Here is a 17240-nt window from a genome sequence, read left to right as displayed (position 1 = left end):
GACAATTTTCTCGTAATTATGAGACTGTGAGTCATAATTATGAGATATTAAGGCATAATTGAGATGGTAAATCATTGAGATACCGAATCATAAATATGAGATGGGATCTCATTATTATTGACCTACTTATGAGAAAGTAAGTCATAATTATGACATAGTGAATTGTAATTAGATGTGAAGTCATAATTATTAGGTATTAAGTCATTATCATAAGATACTAAGACACAGTTATGAAATACTGAGTCATAATTATGAGGTGATATTATTATGAGATCTCAATTTTGACTTGCTATCTTATAATATCATCTCAATTATGACTTGGTGAGTCATAATTATGACGTAGTAAGTCATTATAATGATACGTTAATTCATAATTATTGGGTATTAAATCATTAAGACACAATTATGAGATTCTAAGTGATAATTATGAGGTGATATTATTATGAGATCTCAATTTTGACTTGCTATCTCAATATAGTTTCATAATTATGACTCCGTATCGCATAATTATGACTGAACGTCTAATTTTGGCTCGCTAAGTCATAATTATGGGAACTTTCTCACTATTATGAGTGCATGGTTATATATATTTTCCAGTGGTGAAAACGCCATCGCTTGTATGCATTCGGCAGGTTATCTGTAGTAAATATGTACAGGAATGTGGTTCTGCGTGTCATTGCACTGTTTTGGTACGTAGGTAAATATTCTGACCTGGAACAGGGAGACTATTCACTTATTCACAGTGTGTTCACGGTTCCGTATCTCGGGCGCAAGGTCTGTAGGAAATATCCAGGAGGGTTTCCACACAGCCGAGGTGAAGTCTCATTTTCTTGGTTCTCATCCGCTCCATAAGGATTGATGGCTAATTAGCTGCTCCTGCCAACAAAAGCATTTCTGCTCACTAAGCTGCTTATACATGTGTAATTACACAGAGAGGAAACAGCACATTGTCTGATTCAACACTAGACTAGCAGCGTTTTGGCCATTTGGGCATTGCGCTTTGTTATCACACAACCGTTGCCATCCAGTCTGAAATGCTGCGGATTATTTTTAGCTCACTGTTGGGAGTTTTATGGGGAAATGGATAAATATGCATATCAACCGAGGCTGGAAGGCATTTGTTACGGCACTGATAACAGAAGCGCAGCTTAGCATGGAGTTAAATCGGTGTCACGAGAACGTGAACCCGAATTCATGGTTCTCAACCTGAATTCAGCAGTCTGGACCTGAATTTGTGATGCTGACAATGCTTTTTCAGGTCTGGATATTCAGATTGTGAAATTCAGGTCGAGAAATTCAGGTTGTAAAATTCATGTTGTGAAATTCAGATCTGGATATTCAGGTCTGGATATTTAGGTCTGGATATTCAGGCTGTAAAATTCAGGTCTGGATATTCAGGTTGTAAAATTCAGGCTGTGAAATTCAGGTCTGGATATTCAGGTTGTAAAATTCAGGTCGAGAAACACAGGGAAACACTTGGGGTACTCAGGAAGAGCAAACAAGCATAGATGTAATCAAATCACGTATTATACAGGGTGATTCAAAAAGATTAATCCGATTTCAAAGGACCATAATTTTACAACCGTGAGGCGCCGAGGAACCAATCACAATCCAACTGAAAGAGGGGGTCATAGAGTTTCTAACTGTCAGTGGAAGATGGCTCCCTTCAGTCTGAGAGGAGATGAGACCCCTGAGCAGAAAGCGTTCTGCGTTCTCCACTTCAATAAGAGTGAATCCGTCATAACTGTGCAGCGTGATTTTCATCAGCAGTGAAGCTCCAGCAGCTCAGAGCTTTCGGCGTTGGTTCCACAACACTGGATGATCTCCGAAATCGCACTGAAAGAGCCGTGAGTGCAGCGACACCCGACATGCTCAATCCAGTATGGGATGAGTTTGACTATGGCGTTGATGTTGTCTGTACAGCTGGAGGAGGTTCATACTGAGACCTTGTACAATTATATAATAAATTTTATGCTCATTTAAACCATTTACAGTTTACTGCATTGATCTGTAATGATTTACAAGTGAAATAAATCATTTTGGAATCAGATGAATCTTTTTGAATCACGCTGTATTATAAGAAATCAAGCATCAGCTTATATTTGTATGAACAACCAATAAAACAACAAATGCTAGTATCTGATGTGAGCTGATACAAAGAGAAGGAAGAATAAGCGACTTACAATTGGAAACGTTCCACTGGCTTATTCTTCTGCCGTGGTCCCTCGTCAGCACTGTACTCGGTGACAAAGAAGCCCCTTCCAGAGATATTTAGTGATTGGCCAGGTGTGAGTTTGATAACATCTACGCTTGAGTATCCCGGATGTTTCCCTGAATTTCCAGATCTGATTTTACCATCTGAATTTCTCAACCTGAAAAAGAATCAGGAATTCAGGTTCAGAGTCACTAATTCAGGTTCAGAGTCACTAATTCAAGTTCAGAATCACACATTCAGATTCAGTGTCACAAATTCAGGTTCAGAGTCACGAGTTCAGGTTCAGAATCACACATTCAGATTCAGTGTCATAATCAGTTTAGAATCAAAATTCAGGTTCAGATCACAAATCAGTTCAAGTCACATTCAGTTCAGAATACACATTCAGATCATCACAAATTCAAGTGTCAAAATCAGATCATGTCACAAATCAGTTCATGTCAAAATTCAGACGTGTCACAAATTCAGGTTCGGAATCACGAATTCAGGTTCAGATTCACAAATTCAGGTTCAGAGTCACGAGTTCAGGTTCAGAGTCACGAGTTCAGGTTCAGAATCACAAATTCAGGATCAGTGTCATAAATTCAAGTTTAGAATCAGAAATTCTGGTTCAGAATCACAAATTCAGGTTCAGAGTCACAAATTCAGGTTCAGATTCATGAATTCAGGTTCAGAATCACAAATTCAGGTTCAGAATCACAAATTCAGGTTCAGAATCACGAATTCAGGCTCAGCGTCAAGAATCCGGGTTCAAGTTCTGGTGACACTGATTTAACTCCCTAGGTTAGGCGCTGTACAGTGTAGTGTATGTTAATATCTGCACCTGCTTTAACCTCTTGATCTTTGGGTGTGTTACTCATTTATTCATCATAAAGGGGAATTCCACAGATTTTTTAGAATTTCTTAATACGTAAATGTGTTTGGTGTGAAATGCTCCGTCCTAGAGACACTAGGGCTGCAAATAGTGCACAATGGTGGTGATAGGAACCAGACGTCCACCTCTAAAAGCTCCCGCACAGAAAATTACTACATGAAATGGTTATGAATTCACTGCCTGATGTCGTAAACATTGCGTTACGATAGTTGTGAGAAGGTTTTAGACTAAAGCCCTATTTGGACTATGGGGAAGTGGGGTGACTGCAGTAACACTGACGTGGTGGTGGTATGTTAGTGTGTGTGTTGCGCTGGTGCAAGTGGACCAGACACAGCAGTGCTGCTGGAGTTTTTAAACACTGTGTCCACTCACTGTCCACTCTATTAGACACTCCTACCTTCTCAGTCCACCTTGTAGATGTAAAGTCAGAGACGATAGCTCATCTGCTGCTGCACAGTTTGTGTCGGTCATCCTCTAGTCCTTCATCAGTGGTCACAGGACGCTGTTGGCTGGATATTTTTGGTTGGTGGACTATTCTCAGTCCAGCAGTGACACTGAGGTGTTTAAAAACTCCAGCAGCACTGCTGTGTCTGATCCACTCAGACCAGCACAACACACACTAACACACCACCACCACGTCAGTGTTACTGCAGTGCTGAGAATGATCCACCACCCAAATAGTACCTGCTCTGTGAGGGTCCATGGGGGTCCTGACCACTGAAGAACAGGGTAAAAGGGGGCTAACAAAGTATCAGAGAAACAGATGGACTACAGTCTGTAACTGTAGAACTACAAAGTGCACCTATATAGTAAGTGGAGCTGATAAACTGGACAGTGAGTGCAGAAACAAGGAGGTGGTCAGAATGTTATGCCTGATCGGTGTATATCTACACTGTATTGTAGATTGATGGAGAATGTGTTGTATATGGTTCTGAAAAGGCACCAAAAAGGGTTCTTCTTTTAAAACAAGCTTGATATTCTAACAATAGCAGAACTCTTTGTGGTGCTATATAGAACCTGTTTCAAAAGCCATCTACAGCACATTCTCCATCAATCTGAAGAACCATTTCACCATGCAGCTGGTTCTTTGAGTGTTCATAGTTCTATGTAGAACCATTTGCTTAGCTAAAGAACCCTTGAAGACTTAGGCGTTTTAAGAGTGTGTTCTTAGGTTATAGAAGTGTGTAATAAAACTGGCCATTTTAAGGTCCATTATGTTGGATCGGTGCATCACTAGTCGCTGTTGTTGCTGTTATTCTTTCTTGAATAAACGTACAGGATGCAAAGAGAGCATAATTAGTCCTGTTTAATTGATCTTAGTATTGCTAAAATGTTGCACCATTGAAATTTTTGGTCTGTTCCAACTTAGAAAATCTCAGCGAAACTAAATATTGTGATGCTAGTCTTGTTAGTAAGACCTCCAACGATTTTCAAAAATTCTACATAATTAAATGGTTAAGATATAAACAGAGCCGTTCAGAGTGGTTTGGTGTGAAACGCTCCGTTCTAGAGAAACTTACCGAGTCAGAACTGTTCACAGTGGTGGTGATAGGAACCAGACGTCCACCTCTAAAAGCTCCCTCACAGAAAGTTACTACATGAAATAGTTAGATATCTGCTGCCTGATGTCTGACGCACTGTTCTACGATAGTTGTGTGATAGGTTTTTGCCTTGAAATGTATTTTAATCCATTTATTTCAGTCCATTCATTGTGGAGGGATACATGCAGGGCGCTGTGAGGCAAAATAGTCCCCAAAGAAAACTTATTATTTCAGATTTATCACTCTTTAACCATCATCAACATTCCATATAAACTCTGAAGACTCGTGTAGGTTCACTGGTGGTTCTGGATAGTAAATAAAATGTCTATATTTGTGTTGTAGTCATGGCGACCCCTGGTTCCTATCACCACCACTGTATAGACATCTGAACCATTTCTCACCGAACCACTCCGAATGACATTTCAGCCACTGAATTAAGCAGAAATGTTAAACAACAGTGGAATTTGTTCTTAATAAGGTCCATTATGTTGGATCGGTGCATCACTAGTCTGCTGTCGTCGCTGTTATTCTCTCTAGAATAACCATACAGGATGCAGCGTCGCAGTTTACCGGCTTATTTCACAGCCTACAATATTGTGTCTGCGGCCCTAACGTGCACAGCGAGCCTCGTCTTTGCCAGAACGTCTCTTGCGTCGCTCTGTCTCTCTCTGGCGCTCTTTTAGAGCGGATCGGTTTCGTCCATTGTGACGCCAACAGCTCGGTCTCGCAGGCGTCGGCCTTGCGCTGATTCGCCACCCGGTTCTGTCCCTTTTTTCTGAGCTGATAGAAGTTCTTCAGCGTTCAGACAGACTGCCTGCCAGCTGGTGATCCACTGAACGTTGTAAACACAGAAAGGTTGCCAGCTTTTGACTCTGGCTTGGAGAAGAAAAGTCCCTCTCCCCCCTCCTTCCCTCCCTCCCTTCTCCGCAGCTGAAGTGGAGGAGCTCTGGAATACCAACACTCGGAGTGAAAAGAACCTGGAAGGGCTATCAGTCAGAGGAGAAGAGGTGTCGACAAAGGCAGAACGTTCAGCGGAAGGAGGACCTTTGTGCCGCTGCTTCTCGGTGGCGTTGCAGTTAAAAGGTGTCATTCATGCCGACGGCGACGGGCGCACAGATAGGCCGGTTGTTTGCATTCAGTGATTCAGCAACTTTGGCATTGGCGGCGCTGTTGTTGAGTGACGGTTGCCGCGGGCGATGGGATGAACGGCGGAGGAACTCTTTATCAGCCCGCGAAAAACTGTCACGCTGCCATTTTATTCCCCGCTGTCTCATTTTACAGCAGGAGAGCACTCAAGAACACTTTCGGTTCCCTAAAGAACCTTTCAGTGGACGCTTTTTAAAGAAATGTGAGTTTTTCCTAGAACCGTCTCAACTTTCAATGAATGGTTCTTTAAAGAAATTAGTGAGTTTTTCGTAGAACCATATGTCCCAACTTTCCGTGAATGGTTCTTTAAAGAAATGTAATTTTTATTTTTTGCTAGAACCATCTGAACTTTCAGTGGATGTGTCTTCAAAGAAATCAGTGGGTTTTTCCTAGAACCATATGTCCCAACTTTCCGTGAATGGTTCTTTAAAGAAATGTATTTTTTATTTTTTCCTAGAACCATCTGAACTTTCAGTGGATGCATCTTCAAAGAAATCAGTGAGTTTTTCCTAGAACCGTATGTCCCAACTTTGGATGCTCCTTCAAAGAAATCAGCAGGTTTTTCCTAGAACCATATGTCCCAACTTTCAGTGAATGGTTCTTTAAAGAAAAGTGATTTTAATTTTTTCCTAGAACCATCCGAACTTTCACTGGATGCTTCTTTAAGGAAATTATTTTTTTTTCATAGAAACGTTCCCAGCTTTCAGTTTTTTAAAGAGCGTTTTTTGTAAGTCTTGTTTGAGTGTGATGAATTTTTTTCACTGCCTGTAAAGTTTCTATATTGGAGGTTTTTCCTAGAACTGTATATCCAAACTTTAGCGGATATTTCTTTAAAGAACCATGTATTGTAAGCGAAATGTGCAAGTCTGATTTTCATTTGTAGATGAAAAGAAGATCCATGTAATGTAAAGGTTCTGTATCAGAAGTTTTTCAATAACCTTTTTTGTAATTGAGATGTTCGAGTGTGAGGAACGTTTTTAAAGTTTAATGAAGCTCCACATAATGTAAACTTTCTATACCAAGTCTTTTTTACCTAGAATCTTTCGTTCAGCATTTCACTGGGTGGTTCTTTAAGAACCAGTCTCTCTAAATGACGTGAACATATGAGGAACTTTTTTAAAGTTAAAAGAAGCCCCATATAATGTAAAGTTTCCATATCATTTTTTCCAAACCTCCAGTGGTTTTCTGTGGTTGGTTCTTTAAAGAATCTTTTTTTTTTGTTGTAAATGAGGTGTGAACGTATGAGCAACATTTTTAAAGATAAAAGAAGCTGTACATAATGTAAAGGTTCTATATCAAAGGTTTTTCCTAGAACCACACATCTTACCTTTCAATTGGTGTTTAAGTGTGAGGAACGTTGTAAAAGTTGAGTGCAGTGTAAAGATTCTATCATACACTCTTAAAAAAAGATGGTTCTTCAAAGGTTCTTTGGTAAAGAAAATGGGTCTAGATAGAGCCATGAACACTCAAAGAACCCTTTGCATGATTAAAGACTTCTTCAGATTGATGGAAGATGTGCTCTAGATGGTTCTACGTAGAACCTTTTTGAAAAGAGTTATATATATAGCATCAAAAAGAGTTCTATTATTATGATGTCAAGCATGTAACAATAGAAGAACCCTTTTGAGTGCTATATAGAACTTGTTTTAAAAAGGTTCTGTTTTTTTTTAATCCATGTGTTATTATCTATACTCACAAACGTCCTTCACATGTCCTTATTAAAGAAGGCCGAGAGGAAGACGTCGTGTTCTGAGACACATAAGCTGGACGTCCGTCCCACCGCCGTCTTTTAAAGACCAGAGCATAAACTTCGTCTCCTCTGCAGACCAGTTTCTGCTCCGCCATGTTGAACGGTATAAACTCTCACTATGACGTGACGAACATGATCAGAACGGACTTAAACTTTCCGATAGGGAATGTAATCAGATACAGGCGTTTACACGGATATTATTCTTCTGTTTAACTGATTATTTACAGGATTACCCACCTCGATCAGTCGGATAGAAACTTTATTCTAAATGGCCTTAATCGGACTAGACTATTCCGACTAAAGTGTTTACATGGACGTATTCTATTCCGATTGAGCTATTAGTCAGATTATTTACAGATTATCAGGCTGCATGTAAACGTGGCTATTGAGAGGCGTTATTGCGGTAACACCGTAACTTCAAGCTGAAGCCGAAACGTAGACTAAATGGGGTTTTTAATGGTGAAACCCCGTTGATATTGCAGTTTAATCTAAGACTGGGCTTAAACCACGGCCACAAACCTGGACCACAGTGTTTTGGGGAGGGATGTGGATTAAAGTCTCACGTCGCTGTTTCTGTGCCACTCTTCTGTCCCCCTGCTGTCGTGTAGAGGAGCGCTCTCTCAGCCTGGCCTGCAGAGGGGGTGTGTTCTGGGACCGATGCAGACCCCACCTCAGATCTTCTCTGTCAGTGCCTGCGCGTGGGTCAGCAGATTCTGTCACTGTAAGTGTTTTCTGGACACGCGCTCACTTCCACACTGGGAATGCATTGAATTCACTTGATTCAAATGTGTACATGATTTCCACGTGAGTGGAATACAGAGTGATTCAAGAAGATTCATTCGATTTGAAAATGATTTATTTCACATGTAAATCATTACAGAACAATGCAGTAAACTGTAAATAGTTTAACCTCTTATTGACCAGGGTATATTTTGGTTTGTCCATCTGAATTTACATGACCAAATCGTAAGGCAAATGATTCAGTAACTGCATGAAATAAATGTGAATTTTTATTTTATTTTTTTCATTTTTTTATTTTAAAAGCTCCCCTCAAATTAACAGAACATGTGTTTTATGGTCATACACACATATTGCTATATGCTTACAATTTACTGCTGCAAAACCAAAAATCTTAGATGCTCTTTGTATTTTTTTAAAAAAACTAATTTGTACAGAGCAGATCACTGAGAGAGACGCCATCTGTTTATAGTTTATAGCCCAGATTTGTGGAAAAATGGGTCGACTTTCAGTAGAAAAAAAGCTGTTGGAGCTTCACTGCCCACGAAAATCACGGTGCAGTTATGATGGATTCACTCTTATTGAAGTGGAGAACGCAAAACGCTTTCTGTTCAGGGGTCTCATCTCCTCTTAGACTGAAGGGAGCCATCTTCAGAAACTCTATGACCCCCTTTTTCAGTTGGATTGTGATTGGTTCCTCGGCACCTCACGGCTGCAAAAATATGGCGCTTTGAAGTCGGATAAATCTTTTTGAATCACCACGTATATCAGTGGCTACCATATTACACCAACACAGTTACTGCAAAAAGTTCCTCAGGTACTGGTGCATCCCAAACGCCACCGATGGCCCTTCATTTTTGTCATAGGCTCATCCAGCTTAGACCCGGAGTTGCTAATGTGAATGATGACGACTACAGAATGACGACACAACTTCAGCGGTCGTTATCTTTGTATTTATAAAGATTGTTAAAAATATTATATTGTTTTTATATCAAAATCAGTTTTCAAATAGCAAGAGCTGTGAATTAATCACTAACATTGTCTAATTTAATGTAATAACACAGCTTCTGAACTTATGAAGCTTTTTATATATGATACATGATGTGTCACGATATTTATTTTTTCTGACGTCTGATAAGTTTGAACGGACAAATTAGTCCCACACTTTAAGAATACTATCAAAAACTATGAATCCACTTTTATGATCATACACATGTTGCTATATGCTTACAGTTTACTGCTGAAAGTCAAAAATCTTAGACGCTCTTTGTATTTTTATGAAAATAATAATTTTTGTACAGAGCAGATCACTGAAGAGACGCCACCTGAGGTCCAGATTGTAGCTCAGATTTATGGAAAAATGGGTCTCAGCAATGCAAAATTATGACGAATGTTGAGTTGGATTGACGTAAAAGTCGCATGTATCCCGATCTGGCTGTTCAGACTGAGTCACATCGCCGCAGATCGGATACTTATCGGATTTCAGTACCACATACGAAAGCGTCTCAAATCAGAATTGAAAATATCAGATTCATTGTGTTTATCTGTGTCACATATGAAGAAAAAAATTGGATTTGGGCCTCGAAAAAAAAGAAATGCAGTTTATCACATTCATGTGGAAATAATGCACATATTTGAATCAAGTAAACTCAATGCATCACTTTTTTTCAGTGGGCTGATTCATCCTTCCGTAGCCCCGCATCAAGCTCCCTCCGACGCCTCCCCCCCTGCATTCCCTCGTGCATGGCTTTTCTGTGACCTGCTTTATTTTGTGGCTGACCTCCGGCATTGTTGTGCTTGTTAAAGCAGCAGCGAGATCCATAGACCCCTGTTGATGTCTGCATGCCTGCACCCCTTTGGATCATCATCGAACGCTCCAAAAGCCGTCGATTAATGACTCCAGCATGTACGCACGGCACAATGAGTCCACGACTCGCCACAAACACCGGTTGCTGAAACATTAGCTTTCCTCTTTTGTTGTTTCCTTTCAGCTGACGGCGATATTTGCTCTGAATTCGAAGCCCGGCTCCAGTGTCAGAGCATTTGCATTTTAAAAACCTGAACGGATGCTGAAGTATTTCGTGCACAATTTGAATTGCAAATATTTTTCTAAAAAGCAGAGCCTCTCTCCACTCACCTTTGGCTGTACGCAAAGTGGTGAAGGGGAACGCTGTATGTATCTAGACCACTAAGCAAGGATAATAGCCTAACGTGTGCTAGTAGGCACTGACTCAGTAAGTAGGCTGCAGTTTGGACTACAAAAGCCTGTGGAATTAGCTAATGTGAGGTTGTTAAAAGGATCAAAAAGGCATTCAGTGATCCGTCGTGGGCTTTTGAAGAGTTATTTTGCAGATGCTCATCAGTATGGGCTTCCTACAGCGCAGTTTAAGCTATGTTTGTTAAACACTGCATGGATCAATGAGTCAGAGCTTGGCAGACATTCTGGTCTCATTCTACTCTTAAATTTAATAGACTCAGCCAACGCACCACATATGATTTATGGAGTGTGAGCTGATTAATTTAACTCTTAATTTGTTGTTGGCTGACTAAACTCTGACTATAAAAAGAGACCCTGATATCAGCAAAGCTCTCAAAGAAATGTGCCATATCACTGTGAAATGGTGATGCAGTAGATGATGTTAGATTTTGAATTTGGGCTCTGTTTAGGGGCGGGTGATATGACATCAATACAAAATCATGATACTTTTTGGGTGATTATACACCAATCAGGCATAACATTATGACCACCTCCTTGTTTCTACACTCATTGTCCATTTTATCAGCTCCACTTACTATATAGGTGCACTTTGTAGTTCTACAGTTACAGACTGTAGTCCATCTGTTTCTCTGATACTTTGTTAGCCCCCTTTTACCCTGTTCTTCAGTGGTCAGGACCCCCATGGACCCTCACAGAGCAGGTACTATTTGGGTGGTGGATCATTCTCAGCACTGCAGTAACACTGATGTGGTGGTGATGTGCTAGTGTGTGTTGCACTGGTATGAGTGGATCAGACACAGCAGTGCTGCTGGAGTTTTTAAACACCTCAGTGTCACTGCTGGACTGAGAATAGTCCACCAACCGAAAATATCCAGCCAACAGCGTCCTGTGGGCAGCGTCCTGTGGGCAGCGTCCTGTGACCACTGATGAAGGACTAGAGGACGACCAACACAAACTGTGCAGCAGCAGATGAGCTATCGTCTCTGACTTTACATCTACAAGGTGGACTGACAAGGTAGGAGTGTCTAATAGAGTGGACAGAGAGTGGACAGTGTTTAAAAACTCCAGCAGCACTGCTGTGTCTGATCCACTCAGACCAGCACAACACACACTAACACACCACCACCACTACATCAGTGTTACTGCAGTGCTGAGAATGATCCACCACCCAAATAGTACCTGCTCCGTGAGGGTCCATGGGGGTCCTGACCACTGAAGAACAGGGTAAAAGGGGGCTAACAAAGTATCAGAGAAACAGATGGACTACAGTCTGTAACTGTAGAACTACAAAGTGCACCTATATAGTAAGTGGAGCTGATAAAATGGACAATGAGCGCAGAAACAAGGAGGTGGTCATAATGTTATGCCTGATCGGTGTATCAATGTCATGTCTTTATTTTTGTCTGAGGTTTTAAAATTAATTGGATTTAATAAAATGCTATCAAAACTACAAATACAGTAACTTTTGTGTAAAGTTTCAAATACTGTGTGTACAGTGAGCACACTTGCCAGGGCGGTGGACAGCCCTATCCACAGCTCCCAGGGAGCAGTTGGGGGTTAGGTGTCTTGCTCAGGGGCACTTCAGTCACATACCGTCGGCTTAGAGGATCAAACCGGCAACCTTCCGGTCACAGGGCTGGTTCCCTAACCTCCAGCCCATGACTACCCCCCCCCCACATTGCAAATCTCGGTGGGTTTAGTCACTTTGTAAATGTGATGTCGCCTACAATTCCTGTATCCTTTCATTCCTAAAATCCAGTTAAATTGGACTGATTATTCTCCTATTTTGATGTTTTTAATTAAACATGCTCAGAAAACCCCTCTTATGGCATTGTCATTTATCATGAGACGATAAACTATTGTCATATTGCCCACCACAAGCTTTTATTCTGTTCAGTTAATAACATGAATTAACGAGAAACAGTAGTTTGAGTTGTTATTGTTTTGTTGTGGGTTGTTTTGTTTGTTTTTTCTGTCACTTTTCTCTACGTTACTACATACAACCAAGCTGTGCATAATTATAACTCAATAAGAATCCCTATATAATCAACTAACCTGTACCTTTTATCCTTTTCTCCAGTTCAACATATTGGCACAGCTGAGTCCTTGGAGGTGCCAGAAAAAATGTCAGTCAGCGTCCATGAAAACCGCAAGTCAAGGACGAGCACGGGCTCCATGAACATCTCCCTCTTCCACAAGCCCTCGCATCCAGACAGCGTCCTCACGCACCTCAACACCCTTCGCAAACAGTGCATGTTCACGGACGTGACGTTATGGGCCGGAGACCGCTCCTTCCCCTGCCACAGGGCAGTGTTGGCAGCGTGCAGCCGCTACTTCGAGGCAATGTTCAGTGGAGGCCTCCGTGAGAGTCTGGACAGTGACGTTAACTTCCGGGACAGTGTGCACCCAGAGGTTCTGGAGCTACTGTTGGACTTTGCATACTCCTCACGGGTTATCATTAACGAGGAGAACGCAGAGTCGCTTCTCGAAGCCGGAGATATGCTACAGTTCCACGACATCCGTGATGCGGCGGCGAGAGTTCCTCGAAAAGAACCTGCATTCGTCCAACTGTTTGGGAATGATGCTGCTCTCCGACGCCCACCAGTGCAAGCGCCTCTATGAACTCTCGTGGAGGATGTGTCTGGTCCACTTTGAAGCTGTGAGGGACACGGAGGACTTCTATGGCTTGTCTAAAGACAAGCTGCTGGACCTTATCCTCAGCGACGAGCTGGAGATAGAGGACGAGCAGATTGTGTTCAATGCAGTCATGCGCTGGGTAAAGTATGACTTAGACAGTCGCAGGGACTACCTTCCCGAGCTGCTCCGGGGTATCCGTCTTGCGCTGTTACCATCCGAGTGCCTCATCGAGGCCGTGGCTTGCGAGGAACTGGTCATGTCAGACAAGCGAAGCAGGCAGATAGTGGAAGAGGCCATTCAGTGCAAGAAGAAGATTCTCCAGAACGATGGAGTCGTCACCAGTCCTTGTGCCAGGCCACGCAAGGCTGGCCACACTTTGCTCATTCTTGGGGGCCAGACCTTCATGTGTGATAAGATCTACCAAGTGGATCATAAAGCGAAGGAAATCATTCCCAAGTCGGACTTGCCCAGTCCTAGGAAGGAGTTCAGCGCGTGTGCCATTGGCTGCAAGGTTTACGTGACTGGAGGGAGAGGCTCGGAAAACGGAGTCTCAAAAGACGTATGGATATATGATACGGTCCACGAGGAGTGGTCCAAAGGTGCCCCCATGTTAATTGCGCGGTTCGGTCATGGTTCGGCCGAGTTGGAAAACTGCCTCTACGTTGTAGGAGGTCACACTGCAATAGCTGGTGTTTTCCCTGCTTCTCCTTCAGTGTCTCTAAAGCAAGTGGAACGGTATGACCCACTAACCAACAAATGGACCATGATGGCACCGCTCCGAGATGGTGTCAGCAATGCGGCGGTTGTCAGTGCTAAGCTAAAGCTCTTTGTTTTTGGTGGGACTACCATCCACAGGGACAAGGCTTCCAAAGTCCAGTGCTATGACCCTGTAGAGAACCGCTGGACCATAGCGGCAGAGTGCCCTCAGCCCTGGCGATACACCGCCGCAGCAGTCTTGGGCAGCCAGATTTTCATCATGGGTGGTGACACGGAGTTCACCGCCGCTTCCGCTTACCGCTTCGACTGTGAGACAAATCTATGGACGCGGGTAGGCGACATGACCTCTAAACGAATGAGCTGCCACGCTGTGGCCTCTGGTAACAAACTCTATGTGGTTGGTGGCTACTTTGGGACACAGCGGTGCAAAACGCTGGACTGCTACGATCCGACCTCGGACAGCTGGAACAGTATCACTACAGTGCCTTATTCACTGATTCCCACTGCGTTCGTTAGCACCTGGAAACATCTCCCTGCCTAGTAGCATCAGAACGAAGAGGATGGACTTGAACTGGGTAAGATTTCTTCTTGATGCCCTTGATTTAGGGTTGGTTTCCCAGACGGTGATTAAGCTAGTCCTGGACTACGTTTTCCTTTGAAGAAAACCTCCATATAGAAAGCTGTGTAGTCCAGGACTAGCAATAGTCCTTCAAACTAGTGTGTAAATTCTGTGCTGGAAGGCCAGAGAAGCCTACAGCACTTGCTGGTTCATTGTTTTTTATTCTGAAATACCTCATGACGGTAAGCTGACCAATGGAATCAAATAAAGAAACCCAACTGCAGAAAGCTGGATTTCCCAAAACCACGTTATCACAAAGATCATTGTTAAATGGTAGAGCGAGCATCTCTCTACCGGCTAATACTACAAGGTTTTTAGGAAACTGGGCCCAAGGCAGTGGCCTTAACTGTTAGATTTGGGCACCCTGGTCCCGAGATAGCTATTTAGAAGCGGAAATTGTCCCCTTTTTTGTAAATATATTGCCGTATAGTGAAGCAACAGTACTAGCAATTTTATCAGGTAGGTAGTAACTGTTGCTTCTCAGTTGCAGTCCATGGGGAGCCCATGCATTGCACCTTTTTTTGCACAGTTCTGCACTAACTCAGCTCAAGGATGGCTTAATAATTAGCTGATGAGTTGAATCAGGTGTGCTACAGTAGGCAAAACACCAAACTGTACACTGTGTAGTTTCCAAGAGTGGGAATGGAAACCACTGTTAAGTCAATTATTAAAGGGGACATTCGCTTTGTTATTAAATGTTAAAGAGTGGTTTGGTGTGAAACCCTTGTTCTAGAGAAACTTACTAAGTCAGAATTATGGTGATAGGAACCAGACGTCCACCTCTAAAAGCTCCCTCACAAAAAGTTATTACATGAAATGGTTATGAATTCACTGTCTGATGACTGAGACACTTTTATGATAGTTTTGAGAAGGTTTTGAGGCACATGGAGGCGTTGGAAGCAGGGCTGAAAGATTAATCGTTTTTATATCGTAATTGCAATTTGAAAAATTGCAATTTTTATTATAGTCAACATGGATATGTAACCAACATGACGTTGAGCTTGTGAACTGCTTTTAGATGAATTTGACTGATCAGAAGCAACCAAACTGTGACGCCACAACCACAGGCAGATGGGTGCACTGTTTGAGCCTCAAGCCTGAAAAAATATACGCTGATTTTTTTGTGGCTAAAAAAAAAAAAAGGCCCATACCTCAGTTTATAGAAAACAATCTATAGAAAACAATTGCAGTTTAAATTGAAATCGCAGTACTGGTCAGAAAAATCGCAATTAGATATTTTGGCAAAATCATTAAGTCCTAGTTGGAGTTTTCTTAGCTAGAAAAAAAGGCCCATACCTCAGTTTATAGAAAACAATCTATAGAAAACAATTGCAGTTTAAATTGAAATCGCAGTACTGGTCAGAAAAATCGCAATTAGATTTTTTGCCAAAATTCTTAAGTCCTAGTTGGAGTCTTCTTAGCTTCAAAAAAAGGCCCATACCTCAGTTTATAGAAAACAATTCATTGAATACAAGTGTAATATAAATCGAAATCGCAAAACTGGTCAGAAAAATCGCAATTAGATATTTTGCCAAAATCGTTCAGTCGTAGTTGGAGGCAAAATAGCCTCTGAAGTTCAGTGTTGGTTTTGGATAGTAAATAAAATGGTTATATTTTTGTTGTAAAGTTCTCCAGTTTTACATCAGACCACTCTGAAAGAGTTTACATCCCAATGCAGAATTGTTTTATGTTACACTGCATTCAAGTCATCTTTAGTTCCTGTTATCATATCCAGCTCTTAAAAAGCGCAGTAAATTTATCCCAGCTGTGGATCTCAGCAGTCGGGGTCATATTGCTAAGTGAAGTCAGTTCTGTGCCAAGACCATAAATCATTTTAAATAAAGTTGCGCTCACGCTCTGATAGTGCTGATACCAAGTATGAATATTTTAGTATTACATCAGAACAGCAGTCATGCCAAGCAGCAGTAGCAGCACATCCCTGCTGAGGATCAGGAGGTTTATTCCATCACATTATGTAGATCCCTCTTAAATGTGCAGGGATCAACGTGATGTTTGGGGTGTAAATTCTTTTAGACGTTATCTCGCAGCCAAGAGCACTGAAGTCAGCTGGCTCTTGACATTACCACACCAAACAGCGATTTCTGTCAAGATAACGGACTGCCAAACTGCTAAGCTCGTCTTAGCAGCTCCCTTTGAAGTGTGCAGCCGAGTGCTCGTGTCTCATTGAAGGTTTTATGGGTGACTGAGGGGGAGAAAAACCTGCGGAACCATCTGGATACCTGACGGGGAGAAAGCAGGAGCGTCACAGGGTTCGGCATACCGCTGTGAGCGACAGCTGTGGGTTCGAGGTTCAGACTTGTCGATCCCAATACAGTCGTCCCCGAAGCAGTGCGGCAGGTTCTGCTGAGTGAGCTGGTGATCCACTTAAACATTGATTCCTGCTTTGCATTACAGAAGCTTTTGTCAGTCAATTGCCTGTTAACTGAAGGTGAACAGCAAACTAGTGCTAAATCAGTACATTTACAGACTGCATTACTGTAGTGACTGTAAAGCAAGAGGCATGTCTTGCTTTTTCTGTATAACTGAGAGTATGAGATGTGAACAGAGTCACTGTCTGTGTTTACATGCAAAGATTTTTGGCGATCCAATTGAATACATTCTGATTATAGATTCAGACTAAGGTGTTTATTCTCAATCTCCGTTTACATGCTCACTACAAGTAATCCGAATCCAAAATTATGCGCATACGTAGAGAACCGCTTAGTGTAGACGTTACCATGACAACCAGTGTCACGTGAGTCCAGTCAGAGTGAGATGAGCAGCA

General features: G+C 42.0%; 1 protein-coding gene across 1 annotated transcript in view; it reads left to right on the top strand.

The window, feature by feature from the left end:
• Window positions 1-17240, top strand: part of LOC118804405 (kelch-like protein 25) — a 32959-nt gene that overhangs the window by 1690 nt on the left and 14029 nt on the right. Inside the window, 4 exon segments of the mRNA XM_036564911.1 lie at window positions 6234-6274; window positions 8135-8247; window positions 12563-13017; window positions 13019-14411. Coding sequence (XP_036420804.1) covers window positions 6255-6274; window positions 8135-8247; window positions 12563-13017; window positions 13019-14377 — 1947 coding nt within the window. The 5' untranslated portion in view covers window positions 6234-6254 and the 3' untranslated portion in view covers window positions 14378-14411.

The sequence above is a fragment of the Colossoma macropomum genome, unplaced genomic scaffold (genome assembly GCF_904425465.1).
Source record: "Colossoma macropomum unplaced genomic scaffold, Colossoma_macropomum, whole genome shotgun sequence".
Taxonomy (NCBI): Eukaryota; Metazoa; Chordata; class Actinopteri; order Characiformes; family Serrasalmidae; genus Colossoma; species Colossoma macropomum.
The sequence above is the reverse complement of the archived record's forward strand: the minus strand, read 5'-3'. Positions and strand labels throughout refer to the sequence as shown.